The 23,665-nt window shown below is 38.3% G+C and overlaps 1 protein-coding gene and 1 non-coding gene across 9 annotated transcripts in view; one reads left to right on the plus strand and one right to left on the minus strand.

The window, feature by feature from the left end:
• WASHC4 (WASH complex subunit 4) overlaps positions 1 to 23,665 on the plus strand; it is a 63,623-nt gene continuing 39,958 nt past the window's right edge. Inside the window, exons 1-13 of one of the 8 annotated variants that reach the window (XM_036297812.1) lie at positions 1 to 186; positions 3,174 to 3,313; positions 4,814 to 4,867; positions 4,967 to 5,032; positions 5,992 to 6,037; positions 6,634 to 6,701; positions 9,010 to 9,092; positions 11,982 to 12,024; positions 12,488 to 12,591; positions 13,375 to 13,495; positions 18,690 to 18,813; positions 18,924 to 19,051; positions 21,858 to 22,018. In XM_036297812.1, the coding sequence (XP_036153705.1) occupies positions 126 to 186; positions 3,174 to 3,313; positions 4,814 to 4,867; positions 4,967 to 5,032; positions 5,992 to 6,037; positions 6,634 to 6,701; positions 9,010 to 9,092; positions 11,982 to 12,024; positions 12,488 to 12,591; positions 13,375 to 13,495; positions 18,690 to 18,813; positions 18,924 to 19,051; positions 21,858 to 22,018 (1,199 nt within the window). In that variant the 5' untranslated portion in view covers positions 1 to 125. Of the gene's footprint in view, positions 187 to 3,173; positions 3,314 to 4,807; positions 4,868 to 4,966; positions 5,033 to 5,991; positions 6,038 to 6,633; positions 6,702 to 7,093; positions 7,137 to 9,009; positions 9,093 to 11,981; positions 12,025 to 12,475; positions 12,592 to 13,374; positions 13,496 to 18,689; positions 18,814 to 18,923; positions 19,052 to 21,857; positions 22,019 to 23,665 lie in introns of those variants that run through there. The other 7 variants (XM_036297813.1, XM_036297814.1, XM_036297815.1 and 4 more) reach the window with 7 other exon arrangements.
• LOC118652327 lies at positions 17,565 to 17,692 on the minus strand. The gene has a single exon (XR_004966573.1). It is a non-coding gene; the product is annotated as a small nucleolar RNA SNORA24 (small nucleolar RNA).

A 23,665-nucleotide genomic window follows, 5' to 3' on the forward strand; every position in this document is an offset into this window, starting at 1 on the left:
CACACGACCCTCGCAAGCAGGGGCGGGGCTAGGGCCGGAAGTCACGTGCCGTGACAGCCGCTGGGGTGAGGCCGCCGTAGTCATCCCGGCTGCCGGGGACTGTGACTGAGGGAGGTGCCGCGGGGATGGCGGTGGAGACTCTGTCCCCGGACTGGGAGTTCGACCGCGTGGATGACGGCTCGCAGAGTAAGAGAGCGGCGCGGGGACGCTCCCGCGCGGGCCTCCGCCCCGGCGTGCTCCTGCGGGAGGGCTCTGCGTCGTGGTTGCTGCGCAGCCCTCTGCTTGGGGGCACTTTCTGTCCCTTGGGGTGTGAGAGGAAGCGCTCTCGAGCGTTACTTTCGGGGTTGGTGGTGGTGGGGGGGCGGGTCCTAGCAATGGCAGGCCAGGCCGGCCCGGACCGGGCTCGGGGTTCGGGCGGCGACTCCCCTGGAAAACCCGCGGTGCCCCGGGGGGAGCGGCGTCCACCGCCTGCAGCCCGAGGGCGGGTCCGGGGAGGCCCTGTCTGGGCGCTCAGGGCTTTCGCCGGATCCGCGGAGCTTCGCTTCTAGGAGAGGCTGAGGTCCCGGTTCCTGTTTCGGTTTCCTGTTTTTCTTTTCTTCCTCCCCAGCCAACTTTTTGGAAGTTTGGTGTTTTTTTTCCTCTTTTCTCCTATAATCATAGAATATAGAGAAAAAGAATTCTTCACATGGAACAAAACACCCCCCCAGGCCCCACGTGAATGCTAATGCATCTTCTTCCAGCCTTTTCTCCACGTTCGATAAAAGTGATGTCCTGCAGTTTCCATTGCAGCTAGGAAGGTTTCACAAGTTACAGCAAATCTGCTTCCGATTTTGTTTCAGAAGATCGAATTGCCTGATTTAAGTTAGAAGTCCAGCAAAACACAAACACACACACACACACCCATGCCCCCCCGCCCCCCCAGCACATTCAAGTCCATGCTGCAAAATTTAGAAGCCAAACTAATGATTCCAGTGGAACGCCACTTGCGATTAATACGAGTTGGAGAGGATCCTGTGTTCGCTGGTGTACAGTGAGCTGCACCTGGTCACCTGTGAAGTTTTAAGGACAAAGGTCCCCGGCTCTGCCTTGGGAATAAGTAATGAATTCTTATGCGTGAGGTGGAATCTTTGCTTTCGTCCGCCAAGAATAGGGATAAAAATACGTTCCTGGGTTTGAAAAAGCGGTTCACCTTGGAGGAGAATGATCGGATTTACCCAGCAGGCATTTCCCGTGTCCCGGGCACTGTGCTAGGCATCAGGGATACAGAGAGAGAAGGAAGAATGCCGTCTGTTCAGAGAGAGAAGCGTGTGAGTGAGTTTTTGAAATCTCATTCTGAAGACTCACCATGTAGTTCTTCTTTCAAGTCTTTTTAACTTTTACTCATTTTGACAACTATTCCTTATTTTTTACCAACAAGAAACTTAAATGTTCTTACAGGGTTTCTGTTGCCTGCTACTTTGTGAATTCCCAGGCAGACGAAATGAGTAACTTATTGGCATGTTTTTGTAGTTTTGTCATTAAGAACTCATTTGCTGGTTGAATACAGCGACCGTAATTTTCCATGTAACCGAGAATTAGACGTGTACGTACTTGGGACTTGGAGAGCCTGACGCTGTTTTTAATTTAAGCTGTAGGGAAATGACTTCTCATCTCCGTGCCCGATTTTCATTAGGTTTTGGACTGTGAATCGTATCTAGACTAATTGTTTTTCAAAATTGCCTAGGACTAGGTTAATGCTGTAATGAGGTAGGAACCTTAATGAACTAAATTGATCCACCTGACTCTGCATTAGTTGCAAGATAAGGGAGGATGGGGAGCTAGATCTTTATCCTTTATAAATCAGAAGATACTTTATCTTAAAGTTTGCTTTGCATTGCTAATTTGAGGAGGGAAAATTGTTACCTTTATTAGAATACAGAGATTGAATAAAGTTGTTCACGTTAAAAAAAACTGAGTCGGAATTGAATTTGCTGCCTTTGTAATAAGTAATCAATTCTTATGTATAAGGTGGAATATTTACTTTCATTAATATTGATGTATACCTTTATTGTTCAATTTATTCCAGTGATTTTTTAGAATCTGTTAGTGTGTAAATTCTGTAAATGTCAACCCAATATTCTATACTTACTGTTCTTTACTGGCTTTTCCAACTCTATTATGATAGTAAAATAAAGTATCTTGGTGAATTTGGGGCACTACAGAATAATTTGATGATGAAGCAGGTCTAAATGCATTTTAAAAACAATATATAGGTGTGTTTTTAAACAATGTACTGTGTATGGAATTAATAATTATGCTTTTAAATTTTGCTCGAATGACAACACACATTTTTGCACTTGATTCAGGTCATGAATTTTTACTCCCCCCCCCCCCCCCCCATGTTGTTTATGACTAAAACATAGAGTCAGGACATTGAATTGTCTGAGAAATTATTTTATGTTTAAAAGCCCTAAATTATAGGGTAAATAAAATTGTGACTTTTTCATAATACTTTCAAGTTAGGTTCAAAATCATATATATCTCTTTGCCCTGGCTGGTTTGGCTCAGTGAATAGAGCACTGGCCAGTGGACTGAACCGTTTCAGATTGGTTTCTAGTCAAGTGCACATGCCCAGGTTGCATGCCCACTCCCCAGTAGGGGGCATGCACGAGGCAGCCGATCAATGTTTCTCTCTCATTGATGTTTCTCTCTCTTCCTTTCTGAAATCAATAAAAAGATATATATATATATATTTTTTAATATATATTTTTTATTGATTTTTTACAGAGAGGAAGGGAGAGAGATAGAGAGTCAGAAACATCCATGAGAGAGAAACATCGATCAGCCGCCTCCTGCACACCCCCCACCGGGGATGTGCCCGCAACCCAGGCACATGCCCTTGACCGGAATTGAACCTAGGACCCTTCAGTCCGCAGGCCGACGCTCTATCCACTGAGCCAAACCGGTTTCGGCTAAAAAGATATTTTTAAAAAGTGATATATATATCTCTTCATATAGCAACATCTGCTTTTAAAATTATTTTATCTATCTGGAAAATATTGAAAGCAGTTAAGATGTTCCTAAATACATTTCACAATGCTTAGTATTTACTTTGCTGTAACTTTTGAGACTATTTGAAGTAAATGTCCTGTAATTTTGTGCTGCTCACATACTGTTTTAAAATTTAAATTTAGAAATTCATGCTGAAGTTCAGCTTAAGAATTATGGGAAGTTTCTTGAGGAGTATACGTCTCAATTGAGAAGAATTGAGGATGCACTGGATGATTCAATTGGAGATGTCTGGGATTTCAATCTTGATCCTATAGCATTAAAGGTTTGATTTTTTAAAAATTTATGCATATATTTTCAGGACACGCTTTATCTTAAAACTTAAATGTTAAAAATGGAGCATATATTATTTGGGATCTAGAGAAGAAAAAGAAACATGGAGAAAAATTGTTAATTTCCTTTTCTCTAAGCCATTCAGGTATTTTTGTATGTTTTTGTGTTTTTAACCATTTGTACGCCATAAGCATCTGTAGACACAAGTGGCGGAACTTTTTAAATTAAATTCAAAATATTGTGGCAGTTAACTGGTTAAAGGGTGACACAAATTCAAAGCCTTTAGTATCAAAATGACACAGACTCTTTGAGCTAGCTTTTATTTCTCTCATCAATAAGAAAATGAGGGTTGGAATAGAATATTCTGGTGATATTATTTTATATACAGTAAAATGGATAGATTTAAAATGTACTTTTCAATGAGTTTTGCCAAACACATATACCCAGGTAACTCATACCCAATCAAGAAACAGAATAGTTTCATCATTTCCTAAAAATCTCTTCATGTTATTTAGGGAATTTTAATGTGGGAGTAATTTTTTGATATATGAAATAGGTCACTCCTGCTCTATTCCATTTCAAGATAGTTCTATCTTATTTTAGTTATTTTTTTTTTAATTAAATCTTTATTGTTCAGATTATTACATTTGTTCCTCTTTCCCCCCCCCCCATAACTCCCCTCCTCCCAGTTCCCACCCTACCCTCTGCCCTCACTCCCCACCCACTGTCCTCATCCATAGGTGCACGATTTTTGTCCAGTCTCTTCCCGCATCTCCCACACCCCTTTCCCCCCCAAGAATAGTCTCTATGTCCCTGATTCTATTATAATCACCAGTTCATTCTGTTCATCAGATTATTTATTCATTTGATTCTTAGATTCACTTGTTGATAGATGCATATTTGTTGTTCATAATTTGTATCTTTACCTTTTTCTTCTTCTTCCTCTTCTTAAAGGATACCTTTCAGCATTTCATATAATCCTGGTTTGGTGGTGATGAACTCCTTTAGCTTTTCCTTATCTGTGAAGCTCTTTATCTGACCTTCAATTCTAAATGATAGCTTTGCTGGATAAAGTAATCTTGGTTGTAGGTTATTTTAGTTATTAAGTGATAATTATAGCCTGTTACCAATTAATAACTAAAATTTATTGAGCATTCATTGTGTGCTAGACAGTGTCCTAAGTCACATATTGACTTTTTAAATAACAGGGTTGTTGAGATATAGTTCACATATCATTCAATTCTTTGGTTTTTAGTGCATTCACAAAATTGTGCAACCAGCACTAGAGCCAATTTTAGAACATTTTCACCACCTCCAAAAGAAATCCCATACCCATTAGGAGTCACTCCCTATCTGGTATGGTGCTATTGCAGAGTATAGGGCCTAACACAAGATTAAATAGAATAGAGTTAGTCTTAATTTGTGTATTTAAGATTTCATAGTTTTTTTTTTCTCAAATTAAAAAGAAATGTTCTTTTCCTTATTTTTACAGCTTTTGCCTTATGAGCAGTCTTCCCTTTTGGAACTTATAAAGACTGAAAACAAGGTACAGAATTCTGAACCTAAAAATCTTTTTTAAAAATGCTTTATTTATCTACTATAATTTACTTTTGTAACTTTTAAATCTTTTTTCTCATGAAACTAGGTCTTAAACAAAGTCATCACAGTTTATGCTGCACTTTGTTGTGAAATCAAGAAATTAAAATATGAGGTAATTATTTGTATTCGTAAGATGTTAAAACATGATTTAAAAGCAAGTATGTGCTTATATGTATACATTGTGCCTGAATATTTATTGAATGTTGAATGAATTATTTACTTAAAGTAATAGCAGTAATAATGACGGAGTACTTACTATGTACCAAATTCCATGTTAACCCTGTTAATACTTATAACAACCTGGGGAGGTATGTGAGGAATATATGGGGAAATTGAGGTTTAAAGAGGGTGTCACTTGCCTAACATTTTACTGATAGTAACACTTTGAGTATGGGTCTGCATACCTTCAAAGTCTGTATTACCTGACATATATAATTGCTTTCTAGATAGAACTGATTTGTATTACTTTTAAAAAATATATTTTTAATTGGTTTCAGAGAGGAAAGGAGAGAGAGAGAGAAACATCAGTGGTGAGAGAGAATCATTGATCGGCTGCCTCCTGCACGCCCCACTTGGGGGATCGCGCCCTGTAATCCCTGGCATATGCCTTGACTGGGAATTGAACCATAATCTCCTGGTTCATAGGTTGACGCTCAACCACTGAGACATGCTAGCCCCGCTAGAATTTATTTTTAAAAAAAGCTTTGAATTTTAAAAATATCTTGGGTTTCCTTGCCCCTGAGCAATCAAAACTCTGAAAGAAGTTGGTAAACTTCCATTTTTTTCTCTCTACCTTTTTGATAATGTGTTTGCTTTCTGTTCTCCCATGAAATAATGGGAGGATGTGATACAAAGTAAAGGCTAAAGAAATCCAGAAATAACTTTGACTATTAATAATACTTCTGGTACTCCAAAGATAAATTGAGTGTATCTGAATTGTAAGCAGTTTTTGAGTGAAATTACGTATGTGATGTAGTCCTTTGCTTATTATAAATGTGAATAACTAAGAGAGCCTAGTAATTTAAAAATAAAAGAGCAACTTGTAAAATTATTTTAATTTTTTTAAAACAGGCTGAAACTAAATTTTATAACGGTCTCTTGTTCTATGGAGAAGGAGGTAAGTTTTAAAATTTCACATTGTAGTGTTGTGATACTGAGATTGAAATGAACAAAAAGTTAACAGACAATTCTAGGACTACCATAATGTATTAGTGTGAGAAAATAAGCATTCAGATTTTTTGTTGGTTTGCTCGTTTGGTGAACAGGTGATAAGAAAACCTGAGTAATGAAGCAGCAGCAAATTCTCTAACGTCTATTTGTGATATGTTTATTTCGTGCACTGGTAGGGCCCCTAGCGTCTGCCTGCCAGGGCCTCCTTCCTTTCCCCTGGCCGCCCCGCTTCCTGGTCGAACTCCCAGAGAACTCTGGTCTCCGGTTGAGGGGACAATTTGCATACTGTGCTTTTATTATATAGGATAAAGCACTGTAACTACATAAGAATTTTCCTTGAATTTATTAAATAATGAAACAGATGGTTACTTTCAATTGTATAATTAATGATTTTCTCATTTTTCTCTTCAGTGTAAAAATTCTGTTAATGCTATACAGATTAGAAGATGTACTAATGAATAAAAATCATAGTTTTAGTTTTTGGTGTTGATTGAGTTTATATATAAACAATTGAAATACAGTTCTTCATGTTGCCTTTTAAAGTCACAGATTCTAGCATGGTGGAAGGTGATTGCCAAATTCAAATGGGGAGATTTATTTCATTCTTACAGGTAATTGATTTTTACTTTTTATTGAGGGTTTTCTTTGAAAAGTTTGAGTGAATTACACATAATTAAAAAATTTCTGAAACCTTCAAATGCTAAAAATTTGTACTGTGTGGGTAAGACCCTTAGTTGGCATTGGATTATAATTTAGGAGATCATACCTTTTAAAATAATTTAAATTTTGTACTAGGTAGGAAGAAATCATTTATGTCAGGAAAAGTTGTTCATGGAGATGATTAAGCTGTTACATGAGCAATGGTGAGGTGTTTAAAGCAAATGCACTTGATGCTCCTAACCAAATGTTTCAATTTAGATATTACTGCAAAGTTTTATTCTAGGTCTTTTGTTTTAATTTTTTTCAAAAGAATGAAATAACTTACATTTCTTCTCCATTAAAGAGCAATGCTTGTACAGATGATAAAAGCAAAAACTGGAGCTGAGGTAAAAATACGCAAAATTCCACCTACGTTCTGATTGTTGGATACAAGATTTGATTATTTCATTGAATCAAGAATGCTAATATATTGTGCAGATCTTTTATATCTTTATTACTTTTCTTTGGTCTACTTAGCCTAATTTTGAGAGCATTTTGTTGAAATTATCCTGTGTTATGATATGGGTCAGTCAAGGTCCAGTCCAGAAAACAGTTCACACAAGATATATCAAAAGAAGAGATTTAATGTTGACAATTGGTTACATAAAAGTTGGAGGACTCAGTGATTGAGCGTTAACTTATGAACCAAGAGGTCATGGTTTGATTCCTGGTCATAGGTCGATGCTCAACCACTGAGCCAAATCAGCTGGGCTAAATTGAATTTTTTAATCACCATATAGTGACCTTCTTAAACTATGATGATAGTTATTATGTATATAATATATAGTTATATAAGTATATATTATTTATAGTAATTAGCTGTAATAATGCGAACAGTCTGTTTTGTCTGATATTAATACCACTGCCCCAGCTGTTTGAGTTAACATTTTCTTGATTTAGCTTTCTTTATTCAATCAATCTTTCAGTGTCATTATGTTTTAGGTGATTAAAAAATATTTTAGAGAGAGAGATTAAGGCAGAGAGAAAGAGAAACATTGATTTGTTCCACTTATTTATACATACATTCATTGTTGATTCTTGTATGTGCCCTGACCGGGATTGAACCCACAATCTTGGCTTATTGGAAGATGCTCTAACCAACTGAGCTCCCTGGCCAGGGCTAGTTGTGTTTCTTTAAAACTGCATGTATGTATCTGGATTTTTTTTTTTTTTTAATCCAACCTGAAAAAATTTGTCTTTTAATTGTCTAATTTATTCTATTTCTGTCTTATATAGTCTATTATATATCTGGACTTGTTTTTGCCTTCTTATTTTGTGCTCCTTGCATTTTCTGTTCTTTGCTTTTATTAAACCTTTATAAATTTATTAAGAAATGTGAAGTTAGACTGTTTAAGTAAAATTGAAATGCGTTATTTTCATTAAAAAAATGTTACTGTTTTTGGATCTAAGTGACAGCTGCATAAAATTCCATTTTTAAACGTTCAACAAATGTGTGATGAGTGTAGCATATGTTACAGACCATTCTTGGTGCTGGGATGTAGCAGTGCACAAAACCAACAGAAATTCCTGCCCGCATGGAGCATAACATTTAGAACAGTTACAGGTTTACTCAGGTTTTAGGTATGTTAGGATAATCTGTTTCTATAGGTTTAAAAGTTGAGAGGTTCTGAAAAATTTTTAGGAGGTGTGAGACATGATAGATGCAAGTTTGTTATTTAGTCACAAACACATTCCTGGCATAAATACTGTTTCACTTGCTGTGTGCCAAGTCTGTTTATAACTAAGGTTAAAGGTAAACATTTGAAGTTACGTCAAGTGATTTCTGGAGACTCCTTCCCCTCATTGTCATACTTTCTAAAACTGGCAGCTTTTGTGGTTTTTCATTCATTCAGATGTTTATTCATTTCTTCATTTGATAGGACAGATACATATTAAGAAGCAGTTGAGGGTTAGCCACTGTGCTAGGCAGTGGATATTCAAAGAAGGAATGAGACTGTCTCTGTTATTTAGGAATTGCATAAGTAAAACAGAAGACTTAAAATAGAAGTATGAATGAAATGTGGGGTCAGACAGGTAGAAATGACCTTGGGGTGTAAGAGATGAGTTAAAAATTGACTGTTTGATGGATGCTTGAAGTTGGCTGCAAGTTAATGAGTTCTTATTTGAAAACTGTTTTTAACATTGTTAGCCTAAAATTCAGTCAGAAATGGTGACATTTAAAAAGCAACTTTGTAACATATACCCAACTTGTCATTTCAGGAACTGTCTTGTTTTGTTACGAGGTGCTATGAAGTGGTGATGAATGTAGTCCATCAGTTGGCTGTCCTCTATATCAATAACAAGTAATGGATTTAGAAATATTTTTGCACTTATAATAGAGATATAGGAAATGTTTTTCTAAAACTAGCTAATTACCTGAAATAGTTTTTTGTTCACTCATTTCATCCCTTCATGTACTTATTCAGCATCCTTTGAACACTCATTTTAAATACTACTTGATGTGTGTAATAGAAAAATGATAGGTTAATGAGACAGTTTCTGTCATCGTGAATAAACCCATTATCTATCTGAATGAGAATGTGGATAGAATAATCATAAAGACATTTGATTATAAAGAAAAAGGCAACATACCACATTTTTTCTTCTTAGGCCTTTCCTCCCTCCTTTACATTGACGGTTCCCTAACGCATTACAGAATCTTTGGGAGTGGGAATCTATATGAAAAAATTTAGTGATTCTAATGATCTTCCAAGTTTGGGGACTACTTCCTTATATAAAGAAAAATGATTAAATTTTCCATAGTCCTCACCTTTGTTATTACCATAAAATAATTATTTTGTATGGTTAATAGTTTATACTTAAAATGATATACAAGCACCACTTATTATAGTCATTTGCTGCATAATGACATTTGGTTACCAATGGACCGCATATATGATGGTGGGCCCCATAAGCTTTTAAGGGAGCTGAAAAATTCCTGTCACCTAGTGACGTAGCCAAAGTAATGTCGAAGCACAATGTATTACACAAATATTTACCATTGTGTTATAGTTGCCTATAGTATTTAGTACATAACATCCTAGGTTGGTAGCCTAGGGACTGTAGAAGAACAATTTGTCACCCTAAATCAGTGGTTCCCAACCTTTTTTTGGCCATGCCCCGCCTAAGCATCTCTAAAATCCTGATGCCCCCCGTGACATATAATTTTTATTATTCAAAAAGTGAACTCCCATTCACGTGGAGGAAGCCTAAAAGGCCATTAACATGGTATAAGCAAGTTTCCAAAAGAACATGGCATCCATGCAAGAGAAAAATAAAAGAATGAGGGGACAGTTGTACTGAGGAAGAAATTGTAAAAAAAAAAAATAATATGAAGTGATATGAAAAAATAGCAAAGTTTCAAAACATGTAATAGAGAACTGAAATGTATAAATATGTCACAATATATACTTATATACTGTATATGAGGCCCCTAGAACCATAGGAAATGCAAAAGATTCACTGTTAATAACTCATTCTCGAATTGCCCCCCTTAAAAATCAAATTGCCCTCCTGTGGGGCATGTGCCCCACGTTGGGAACCACTGCCCTGAAGTATGTCTGTTTGACATAAGGATTATTTTAGGCTCATTAATTTCAAAAAACAACAGACATGGGAGAAGCTCTGAAAACCAAGGAAAAGTTACTCTTTGTAAAAGGTATTTACATTTGTAAGGGAATCTCCATTTGTAAGAGTGGCTCACTCCCTCTACTAAAATAAAACCTGTTTTTTTTGTTTTGTTTTGTTTTTTATTATTAGAGGGATGTTTCAGCCAAGAACCCAGAGATAGAGGGAAAATTATTTTTTCTCCCCTACAGAGAAGTAGGCAATACCATGTAGCCTAAGTGTATAGCAGGCTATACCATCGTCTAGGTTTGTGTAAGTGCACTCTGTGGTGTTTGCACAATGACGAAGTTGCCTAACGATGCCTTTCCCAGATTGTATCTCTGTGCTTAAGCACATGACTATTAAACCTTACAGTAAACTTGGTTTAGGTATGTGACTAGGGATTCTCAGTTATGAGAAGAGATAACTGAGGCCTAGAGGAATTACTTGTCAAAATTCCATCGCTATTTAGGTACTATTCTTTTGTTCACTAATCCATTCATTGTTGTTCTTACATACCATGCTACATCCTAACTCTCTTTTATAAACTGGAAGACAGTGTTAACTGTTTTTCATTCTCATGTTTTCCCCTCAGCCAGATATTTATGTTCTGTCCTTTCATTGAAACTCTCCTCATGGCACAGGGGAATGAGAGCATAGCTTCCCCAATCCCTGCACTGCAGTACCTAGTGTGTACTTCACTACCTGGTTTGTAACGCCCCACCACAGCCCTGCTCAAGAAAGATGAAATTTGATTGTGTGTTTAATGTTAAGATATTCTGTCTTGTGGAATATATGTACTTTGATATACAAGCACTATTTTTAAAATATTTTTTAATTGACTTTTAGAGAGAGAGAGGAAGGGAGAGAGAGAACCATCCATGTGAGAGCGAGACATCAACTGGGTGCTTCCTGCATGTACCCTGCTGGGGATCGAGCCCACAATCCATGCATGTGCTCTGACCAAGAATCTAACTGGCAACTTTTTGGTGCATGAGATAATACCCTACCAAGTGAGCTACACCAGTCAGGGCTATAAGTACTACTTTATTTATTGTTGAGTAAATGGAATCTCTAGGAAGTAAAATTGAATTATTCTGGGACTTTTGATTTTGACATAATCCTAGTTGTATGCACTGTTTTTCAGTAGGGATAACAACTCAGAAATCAACCTGTCTGAAGAGAAGACTAGTTCCCCAGTGCTAGTTTGGGTAGGATAACAAGGATTCTAGTTGGGAATTGGGAAATCTAATAGTTTAGAAAGAGATGAATATCAGTTTTATTATTTCCCTCTCTCCCTCTTAGGCTTGGTTTAAATGACTAAAATTATACATGGACCACATATTGTCATATTCCTACCCACTGAGTTGGGTATAGCCCAGACTCTTTATGTATAAGTTAGTTCCTTCTTGGGAAAGTAGAAAAGGTAGTAATTTCTTGGATCTCTTAAATTTTATGGACTAAAGTCTAAATAAAGATAAATTCATATTAAAATCCCAAGAGCTCCTGCTGCTATATGTTTTCCTTAAAATGAACTATGACAAAAAAAGATGTATTTTTTTAACTTCAGTGTTATTTTATTATAGGGTTGCACCCAAAATTATAGAGACAACTGGAGTTCATTTTCAGGTAAAAGTAATTTAACTTGATCTGTAAAACTAGTTTTTACTATATTTTACTTTGCAGTTTGTGTGATCAGGGAGTACAAGTATAGCAAGACTCTTAAAGGGTTATTTCTTGAATTGGTTCTCTTTCATTTGTGAAGCTGATGAGGCATCACTGACCCACTATCAGCGTAACTCTTAGTTTTTCCCAGTAGTAGCCCAATGTAGATTCTTCAGGTTGAGTGGAGAGTGAAACAAATCTGCGATATCATAATTAAAGATGAGATATTGGGCAAAGTGTTTATGTATTTAAAGCTAATTATTCCATCTGAGGATCAGTAGTTTAATCTGTAGCTTAATAAAACTGGTTTACCCACTGTTTTAACTAATTTAATAATTAGCTAAAAATGTGTTGAACTTTAAAAATCCACATGAACCTTAACTTCTAACTAGTGATTAAATGGTAATCATTAAAGGTCTTTTGACAGACTATGTATGAGCACTTGGGAGAGCTGCTAACAGTTTTGCTTACCCTGGATGAAATTATTGATAATCATATCACATTAAAAGACCACTGGACTATGTACAAAAGGTGAGCCAATTAAAATATTCTCTTTGTATTAGTAAAAAGTAAACAAATATAAATAGTGCAGATCCTTTAAAAGACCTGAAGGTATATATTTAGAAGGATCTCAGGTCAGATGTTTTTATGAAAACAGTAACCATTCTTTAATTTCAGTTGGGTTTGTTTGAGAGTATGATACACGTGTATAAAGCATTCTAAGTCTTTTTTTAACAAACATGTTTTTATTGATTTTAGAGAGAGAGGAAGGGGAGAGGAGAGAGAAACATCAATTGGTTGCCTCTGGCATGTACCCTGACAGAGACCGAACCTGAAACCCAGGCATGTGCCCTGACTGGAAATTGAACTGGTGACCTTTCAGTGCATGGGATGATGCTCAACCAATTGAGCCACAACAGCCAGGCAGGCATCCTAAGTCTTGACTACCTTAGGACTCATACTATTTTTCCCTTGGGTTCTATTTAAGTGACAGTTGTTTTTCCTGAGTTTGGTTTTATTTCATTGTATACTCTCAAAATTTTTTTAAGTCAAGGCATTTTATTTTATTCCATCTATAAGTATTACTAAATGTCTGGTATCTAGAGAGCACCAGATATCTAAATTTAAAATAATATAAAAAAGCATGATTAAAAAATTAAATGTATTGGGATTTTTGTTTGTTTGTTTTATTTAGATTTTTAAATGTATAGAGGCAAAAAAGAAATACAAATATAAAATTTTGATTTCTGGAAAAAAAATTAATTTAAAAATTTATTAGGCAAACTTATGGTCTTTCTTCTGATCTTCCACAAGGTTACTGAAATCCGTCCATCACAATCCTTCAAAATTTGGAATTCAGGACGAAAAACTAAAGCCATTTGAAAAGTTCTTGCTGAAGCTAGAAGGGCAGTTACTTGATGGAATGATATTTCAGGTATGAGAGCTGAATTAGAGTAGAATAAATGGGCTTATATTAGTTGACCTAGTTCAGAATTATAATAGGACTAGAGGCCCGGTGCACGGATTTGTGCATTGGTGGGGTCCCTTGGCCTGGCCTGTGGGGATCGGGCCGAAACCGGCTCTCCGACACTCCCCAAGGGGCCCCAGATTGTGAGAGGGTCCAGGCCAGGCCAAGGGACCCCACCGGTGCATGATCGGGGCTGGGAGGGACCGAGGGAGGGCTCCAGGGCATGTCTGGTCCGTCTCGCCCAGTCCCGATTGGGCCGATTGGGGCCAGCCAGCTGGGAGGGACCATGGAAGGGCTCTGTCTCACTCAGTCCTAATCAGGGCTGATTGGGGCTGGGGAGGGACCGCGGGAGGTCTCCAAAACTTGTCTGGCCCGTCTCGCCCAGTCCCGATCGGCCGGACCCCAGCAGCAAGCTAACCTACCGGTCGGAGTAGCTGCCCCCTGGTGGTTGGTGCACATCATAGTTACCAGTCGAATGGTCAATTAGGCTTTTATATATATACTAGAGGCCCGGTGCACAAAAATTTGTGCACTCGGGCGGGAGGGGGTGTCCCTCAGCCCGGCCTGTGCCCTCTCGCAGTCTGGGACCCCTCAGGGGATGACCACCTGCTGGCTTAGGCCTGCTCCCTGGGAGATTGGGCCTAAGATGGCAATCAGACATCCCTCTGGCAGCCTGGCAGCCCTCAGGGGATGTCCACTTGCCAGTGGGGAGCAGGCCTAAACTGCAGTCGGACATCCTTAGCGCTGCTGAGGAGGTGGGAGAGGCTCCCACCACCACCGCTCTACTGGCAGCCATCAGCTTGGCTTGTGGCTGAGCAGAGCTCCACCCATGTGAGAGTGCCCTGACCACCAGAGGGCAGCTGCTGCATTGAGTGTCTGCCCCCTGGTGGTCAGTGTGTGTCATAGTGACCAGTCATTCCAAGCCCTTCTGCTGTTAGGGTCAGTTTGCATATTACCCTGTTACTATATAGGATAGAGGCCTGGTGCATGGGTGGGGGCCGGCTGGTTTGCCCTGAAGGGTGTCCCGGATCAGGGTGGGGGTCCCCACTGGGGTGCCTGGCCAGCCTGGGTGAGGGGATGATGGCTGTTTGCAGCTGGTCACACCCCCTTCAGGGTGGGGGTCCCCACTGGGGTGCCTGGCCAGTCTGGGTGAGGGGCTGAGGGCCGTTTTTAGGCTGGTGGGTGACTGAAGCTCCCAACCTCTCCTTTTTTTCTTTTTTTTTTTTTTAATTCTGGGATTTATTTACCTTCTATGGCTGTCACTAGAGCTGAGAGCCGGCTTTAGCTCTTAGGCTCTGCTCCAGCTCTGAGACCTCGGCTGCTGAAAGCAGGTATCTGGGCTTCTATAATTGAAACACTGTTGCAACTCCAGCTCTGAGGCCCGGCTGGCTGAAAGCAGGTTTCTGGGGATTGTTTAGCTTCTATAATTGCAACATAGTTGCTTAGAGTGCAGTTCAGATGCCGGCAGTGGCAGGCGGGGAACCTTGACTTCCTCCATCACTGGAGCAAGCAAGCCTCCTGTTCGCTTCAGCTGCCTGGCTGCTGGCCGCCATCTTGGTTGACAGTTAATTTGCATATCGCCCTGATTAGCCAATGGGAAGGGTGTCAGAGGTATGGTTAATTACCATGTTTGTCTATTATTAGATAGGATAGATAGATACTTCTACAGCATACTGTTGAATAGATTTTTCTTTAAAAGTGCTTTGTCTTAAAACATTGTTAGTATACTAAAATGTAATTATTTCATTATCTAATAGCAAAAAATTAGTGTACTAGTTGTATTTGGAGTGAAGGTTGTTTCTTCTGTAAGTATGTAAAAGGATAAAGCTATTCAAGGATTAACATTTAAGCAGCTGTGTTAAATATTATGTTTGTTATTAACCTCTAGTTTTAAGTTTATAAGACTACTTTTTAAAAGTCTGTTTAATTCTCCCGAGAATATGACTTTGGTCTGCATAGTCCAGGTAGCTTATAACCATATGTTACTATTTAAATTTAAATTAATAAAAAAAATTCACTTCCTCTGCCACAGTGACATTTGAAGCACTTAATAACTGCATGTAATTTAATCATTACACTGTATACCTTAAACATAAATGGTGTTATATGTCAATAATATTTCAACAGGCTGGGAGAAAAAATAGCCAGATGTAGTTTGTGGCCAGCCATCATATCAGATGTAGAACATTTCCATCATCACAGATGATGAGCAGCAATGGTTTGGATAGTATCTATCAGAAATTGCATTATATTCCATGTAATATCTACTTCAAGGTTACCTTTAATTTCTGTTTTACATGAGTACAATTTTAACAGATTCATTTCAACTCTCATTTTTATCAGTTTAACTTTTAATCCATTAGATTCAGAAGGTAATTTTTAAGAAATACGTTTTTATTGATTTTTTAGAAAGAGAGAAAGGGAATGCGATAGAAACATTGATTGGCTGCCTCTGCACGCCCCTCCTTAGGATCAAGCCCACAACCAGGGCATATGCCTTGATTGGGAATTGAACCGGTGACCTCTTGGTGCATGGATTGATGCTCAAACATTGAGCCGCACTCGCCGGGCTCAGTAGTTATTTATTTATTTATTTTTTTTAAGTTTTATTGCTTAAAGTATTACAAAGGGTGTTACATATGTGTCCTTTTTTTTCCCCCGCCCTTGACAATCCCCCGTCCTCCCCTACCCCCCAGTGTCTTATGTCCATTGGTTATGCTTATATGCCTGCATACAAGTCCTTCGGTTGATCTCTTACCCCACTCCCTCCTGCCCCCCAACCTTTCTGGCCTTCCCGCTGCAGTTTGACAATCTGTTTGGGCTCAATAGTTATTTTAACAGGACTTGATCTTATCAATATCTACTGGAAAGGGCCCAAAGTTGCATTGGAATGTCCTGCAACAAACGTTCAATTTCAATATTTTCCCCTTGTGGAAGTTCCTTTAAAATCATTACTTCCCAATTGGTATACGGCCTTGGTGATATCTGAGGATAGTTGTGTCCATCTGATATTGGCATTTTCTCATTCTCGAGGAGTTTGCAACATGGATGGACCTTGAAAACACCATGCTAAGTGAAAGAAGTCAGTCAGAAAAAGCCAAGAACCACATGCTTTCACTCATATGTGGGATACAAAACTGAAACTTGTGAACACAAACAGCAGTGTGGTAGTTGCCAGAGGGAAGGGAGTGAGAAGAGAAGGGGGTCCTAATATATGGTGACAGGAGAAGATTTGACTTTGGGTGGTGGGCACATGGTGCAATATATAGATCTGGTAACAGAGAAACCTACACCTGAAACCTATATGTTCATGTTGACCAATGCCACTCCATTAAATTTAATTTAAAAAAATCCTCTGCAGGAGTATGCCAGCAAACTTTACTCAGCTATGCTGGTCTCAGAAACCAGAAGGTGTATTAATTGAATACACCTTCAATATCTACTGGAAAGGCCCAAAGTTGCATTGGAATGTCCTGCAACAAACAGGTCAGAATAGCTGGGGTCATATGTTCTAACAGTTAAATCAATTCCTTTGCAAACCCATTGGGGTCAGGGAAACCTTTAGTTAAATTTCTTACTCCTGCTCTAGTCCAAGGAACATATACAATAGCTTGTTGCCCTCTGCCTGAGACAGGCTTTTTCCTGAAGAGAGCTGCTAGAATTGGTGGATTATCCTTGTATTTTTTTTTTCCCCCCCAGATGACCCAAGCATTTTATTTAATTATAACAAGCACTCACTTATTCACTACTTTAAAAAACATTCAGGCCTATACTGAAAATACTTCCTTTGTAGTTTCCAGAACATTCTTTTGTTCCCATCACATCATTTCCCACTCAATCCTGGAGCTGTTGACTTGAAATCATGTTTGTCCTGTGCACTGCAGGAAGCTATAGGAGACTTCACGCACATCACTTGATTTCTTGATCTTTTATATTTCCCATCACCTATTGCAACAATTAGTTCAACTTCGCAAAAACATTTGAAAAACAGATGTTTGCGCAATAACCCAGCACCCTTCAGGGTTTTAAAAGTGAAGAATGTTACTTGTGCAAGTCAGAATCTGATAGCAATTAAATGGTGACAGCTTTGCCAATAAATAAGAAAATGCTCTTCCATGGCTAGGAAGGAAAACTGCCATAGCGACAGGTCCAGAAGGCATATTTTTTGGTCATTGATTCTTTTTCCAGGAGACATTTATTACATGCTGTAATAAAGTGCTAGGAAAGTAATTGTAAACAGAAAAAATAAACTCTACTTTTATTAAGATCAAAATTGATCTTTTAAAAAATATATATATTTTGTTATTGATTTCAGAGAGGAAGGCAGAGTGAGTGAAAGATAGAAGCATCAGTGATGAGAGAGAATCATTGATTGGGTGCCTCCTGCACGTCCCCCACTGGGGATCAAGCCCGTAACCTGGGTATGTGCTCTGACTGGGAATAGAACCGTGACCTCTTGGTTCATAGGTTGATGCTCAACCACTGAGCCATGCTGGCTGGACAATAAACTCTACTTTTAAAAGTGCAAAGTAAATAATAAAACAGGTTTTCCAGTGCTTCATCAGATACATCTTTTACACATCACTGAGTGTATCTCTTTATATTGAATTATAGATTTTTGGTTCAGTTTTATTTCACACTAGAGGCCCGGTGCATGAAAATTCTGCACTCGGGGGTTAGGGGGGAGGGGTCCCTCACACCGGCCTGTGCCCTTGCAATCCAGGAGCCCTCGGTGATGTCTGACTGACAGCTTAGGCCCGGCAGTCGGACATCCTTAGTGCTGCCTCCACTGCCGCTGAGCTTGCAAGCCATGAGCCTGGCTTCTGGCTGAGCGGTGCTCCCCCTGTGGGAGCACACTGACCACCAGGGGCAGCTCCTGCGTTGAGTGTCTGCCCCCTGATGGTCAGTGCGCTGGTTGTTCGGCCTCTCGGTCAATTTGCGTATTAGCCTTTTATTATATAGGATAACTAGTACTCAGTTATGTAAGTACAGGTAAATTTTCCATTGAAAAGGCTTTAGATAATAGATTAAGGGTAAAAACCTGAACTTCAGTGTTAGTAAAATTAAAATGATTAATGTAGCTGTTTATCACACACAGGGTATTTAAATCTGTTTCTTATTATTGAGAGTCTAAACTTCTCTTTAAATGCTTCCTCTCTAGGCCTGTATAGAGCAGCAGTTTGATTCTCTCAATGGAGGAGTATCTGTGTCAAAAAATAGCACTTTTGCGGAAGAATTTGCACATAGTATTCGCTCAATTTTTGCAAATGTTGAAGCCAGACTTGGTAATGTAAAGTGCATTTTTTGTTTTTTTGTTTATAAAGTTTGCATTTTCTTGAAAGTAGAATTTTAAATATAGTTGTTCTGTTTTTCTCTCATGTTATCATTTTATAAGGAGAGCCTTCTGAAATTGACCAGAGAGACAAGTATGTTGGAATTTGTGGACTTTTTGTACTACATTTTCAAATTTTTCGAACTATTGATAAAAAGTTTTATAAGTCTTTATTGGACATTTGTAAGAAGGTAAGAACTTGGAACTTTTATTTTTTTCAATTTGAGTAGATTAAAAAGATTTTGGATAAAAGTGGATATTTTAAAATGTATTCTGTTTCTGTTTACATATTTATTCATTTAAAATATCCAAGCATTCCAGAAATAGGTAACCTAGTAAATGAAAATACCTTATAATTCCACTTAATATAAATACATATTAGTGTTTTTTTCCCCACATTTTCTTCTATACATTAACTTTCTATTACTACTTTTTTCTCTTTTTTACATTTGCTATTTTAGTTTTTTAGCTCTTTGTTTTATTTATTTTTAAATTTTATCTTTATTGTTGAAAGTATTACAGATATCCCACTTTTTCCCTCCCATTGGGCCCTTCAACCCTCTTCCTCTTGTTGCTGCTCATTTTCATCATTGAATCAAAAAAAATTTTTTCTGTATCTTTGTTATTTCCATGATGTGGCACCTGACTTAAAAACTGAAAATTTAGTTTGTGTGAAGAATCAAGTAATCTGTGACCATGAGAATCCAACCACCTTGCCTATTTATTTTTTATTTTTATTTTTATTTTTATTTTTTTTAATTAAATCTTTATTGTTCAGATTATTACATTTGTTCCTCTCCCCCCCCCCCATAACTCCCCTCCTCCCAGTTCCCGCCCCACCCTCCGCCCTCACTCCCCACCCACTGTCCTCATCCATAGGTGCACGATTTTTGTCCAGTCTCTTCCCACATCTCCCACACCCCTTTCCCCCCCAAGAATAGTCAGTCCATTCCCTTTCTATGTCCCTGATTCTATTATAATCACCAGTTCATTCTGTTCATCAGATTATTTATTCACTTGATTCTTAGATTCACTTGTTGATAGATGCATATTTGTTGTTCATAATTTGTATCTTTACCTTTTTCTTCCTCTTCCTCTTCTTAAAAGATACCTTTCAGCATTTCATATAATCCTGGTTTGGTGGTGATGAACTCCTTTAGCTTTTCCTTATCTGTGAAGCTCTTTATCTGACCTTCAATTCTGAATGATAGCTTTGCTGGATAAAGTAATCTTGGTTGTAGGTTCTTGGTATTCATCACTTTGAATATTTCTTGCCACTCCCTTCTGGCCTGCAAAGTTTCTGTTGAGAAATCAGCTGACAGTCGTATGGGTATTCCCTTGTAGGTAACTGAGTTTCTTTCTCTTGCTGTGTTTAAGATTCTCTCTTTATCTTTTGCTCTTGGCATTTTAATTATGATGTGTCTTGGTGTGGTCCTCTTTGGATTCCTTTTGTTTGGGGTTCTCCACGCTTCTTGGACCTGTAAGTCCATTTCTTTCACCAGGTGGGGGAAGTTTTCTGTCATTATTTCTTCAAATAGGTTTTCAATATCTTGCTCTCTCTCATCTTCTGGCACCCCTATAATTCTGATGTTGGTACGCTTGAAGCTGTCCCAGAGGCTCCTTACACTATCCTCGCATTTTTGGATTCTTTTTTCATTTTGCTTTTCCGGTTGGGTGTTTTTTGCTTCCTCGCATTTCAAATCATTGACTTGATTCTTGCACTCCTCTGGTCTGCTGTTGGGAGTCTGTATAATATTCGTTATTTCAGTCTGTGTATGCTTAATTTCTAGTTGGTTCCCCAATATAACATCGAGGATCTCATTAGTTTTCTTGTAGATCTCATTAAGTTTATCGGCGGCTTCTAAACAGTTCTTGAGAGACCTTAAAAGTGTGGTTCTGAACTCTATATCTTCCATTGACAATTTTGTCCTGTTTCTTTGTCTCCGCATTTTGTTATGCTTCCTTGGTGCACCCCCTAGTGGTCTTTGTGTGCAGTCTTATAGTTAAACCTTGATTGTTGTAGCTAATGCCAGGGAGGGTTTGACCTCCAGGCCAAGTGGCTATGAGAATCAGCTGTGTCTTCAGTGAGAGAACTTCTGTCCTCTAGGGAGGTGCTAATCTAGCCTTTGCCTGAGGCTATCCGGCAAATGTCTCTGTGCAGGGCTTGGGCGGGGCGGGTCGCACAGGATCAACAGGGTGGGCCGGAGCGAGCAGTTATGGCGGCTCTCAGTCCTGTCCCCAGGGGCTCTGCCTCTCTGAGTCCCAGCACCCGCTGCAAAGCTCGGAGAGAAAGCTGCCCTCGCTCTGACCGAAGCCAGACAGTCCCGCTTCTCCCGTTTGAGTCTGGGTCCCTAAAGACTCACCTGTATCTGGAGCTCAGAGTCTGTGACTCCCTCCCGATTGAAAATGCCAACCGCACCCTCCGCCGCCAGCCCGCTCCGCGCACTCCGCACCTCAGAATTTGACTTCAGCACTGCGCCTCCTCTGAGTGTCCGTATGCGTTTCTCTTTCCTCCTAGTTGTAGGACTTCCACTCAGCCAGCGTTCCTGTGGTTCTGGGTGATGTCCGTTCCGTTTTTTAGTTTCACTTTTGAAGTAGTTGTTCAAGGCAGCAAACTCTGGCGTTAACCTATGCCGCCATCTTGGTTCTCTCCTATTTTTTATTTTTTTCTACTATAGAGTGAAAGTGAAGATCATGAAGATTTCTATTATTTTTGCATATATTTATTCATCTTAAAATCAAAGAGAGTATGTATATGTGTGTGTTATTTAATATTTAGGCAGGATAAAATTCTTGTCATGCTCTCTACCAGATATAGGAATGCCTTAACTCTGTACCATAGTAAGATAATTTGTTTCATAATATATTAATGAGTATTTTTCATGGTTACTTTTCCCTCAAATAAACAATTGTCTTTCATTGTGTATTGTAGAACTATTAAATAACTTGTTTAGCCTGCATTTAATGATTTATTTCCCCTTATATTTACTATTTCAGGTACCAGCCATCACTTTAACTGCTAATATTATTTGGTTTCCTGATAATTTTTTGATCCAGAAAATACCAGCAGCTGCCAAACTTCTAGACAGAAAAAGTCTTCAAGCCATTAAAATACACAGAGATACTTTCCTACAGCAGAAAGCTCAATCGCTTACCAAGTAGGTATAATAAGTACCCATAATGGAAATATTTAGATATTTTATATTTTAAAATTTTACACTGATTCCAAATAGATCTAAAGCATTTGAATTATAAAATGAAACATACTTAATCATTACCAGAGAAAAGGTTGGGCAGTTTCTAGGAGGTTTATTTTCTAGGAGGTTTTTGTTTGTTTGGTTTGGTTTTAGGCTTAAACTCAGTTTAAGATTTAGGCAAATTATACTTTTTGGAGATATATGTGTGTGTATTATGTATATATATATACATGTATATACATGTGTACATATATATGCACATATATATGTAAACATACTTTTTATCAGATGCATTAAATAGTTTTTGTTTAAAGTGCAGTCTAGAGTAGGTGTCATTTGTTGACATTAAAATATTGTGTCCATGATTCAATGATGATTTTTGGAGGAGTTGACTTTAATTTGATACACTCCTTTTCTTTATTTTTATTAAAGTAATGTCTGTACATATTTAAAAAGTTTAAAACTAAGGTTTAAAGGGAAAAACAATTAGCCCCCTGTATCTTAGTCTTCCCTAAAAGAATGCTTTAAACTTTTAGTTTCTTGTGATATTACCTCTTGTTTTTTGTTTAACTCTTATTTTGTAAATTTTCAATATACACAAAATAGAGAGAATGTTTTAAAGCACTCCAATGTTCTCATCACCTAGCATCAGCAATTAAATTTACTGCACATTCTTACTTGAGCACAAGTGCTAAAATCACATGTTGACCGGGGCGGAGATTTTAAGGGAAGTGACACAGATCTCTGCCACTGACCCCTGTGCTAGACACAGCTTCTTTCTGTGACACCTTTAAAGGATAATAGGGATACTTACCCACTTTTTGTTGATCTTAACTTTCTGATGAGCTTGACTATTGAGGAAAAATTGGGCCAGTGCTGTACAGTGGGGAAAGGAGGAGTATATCGAATTTAGGAGATCACCTAAAGCGTCTCTTAGTACTCCTGTAATCTGTGATTACAGTCTGGAAAATGACAGCAACTCAATTCAGACAGGACTACTAATGGCAGAGACTTAGAGCTCAATACATTGTGAAACAGTTGAGAAGGGAAGAAGACCTAATTTGGGATTTAGATTAAAGAGATGAATTCCCTAAGATGGGGAGACAGGGATCAACTTTAGTAGCAATAAATTTTTTTAAAATTAAAAAAAAGATGTGGATGTTTTAGTTATCAGAGGCTGAATATTCTTTAACAGTTGGATGCAGTTGCTAAAAATGCCAATACATACTTAGAATACATTAATAACTATACCCAGGTTATGGTAAGTAGTTATAATATCTGGACCACGAGAATTGGTAGTTCCATCGAAATTCTTATTGATCAGATCATAGTTGGAGTTTGGTGGTACCACATTTTAAGAGGGTCACAAACTGTAGCATTCGTGGATGAAGCTGAACAGGATATCAAAAGATCTGAGAACCATGCTCTTTGAACACTCACTGAAGAGTCTATGGTTTGGCCTTTAAAAGAGAAATCTGAGGAAGATGTGGATGTCTTTAAGTATTCGAGTGGCACTCAGGTTCAGGAGGGAACAGATATGATCTCTGTGGCTTCAGAATGTTGAACTAGAACCAAAAGATGAAAATGCCATTAATAATAATTGCCAAC

Source organism: Myotis myotis, unplaced genomic scaffold (genome assembly GCF_014108235.1).
Source record: "Myotis myotis isolate mMyoMyo1 unplaced genomic scaffold, mMyoMyo1.p scaffold_m19_p_3, whole genome shotgun sequence".
NCBI classification, from domain to species: Eukaryota; Metazoa; Chordata; class Mammalia; order Chiroptera; family Vespertilionidae; genus Myotis; species Myotis myotis.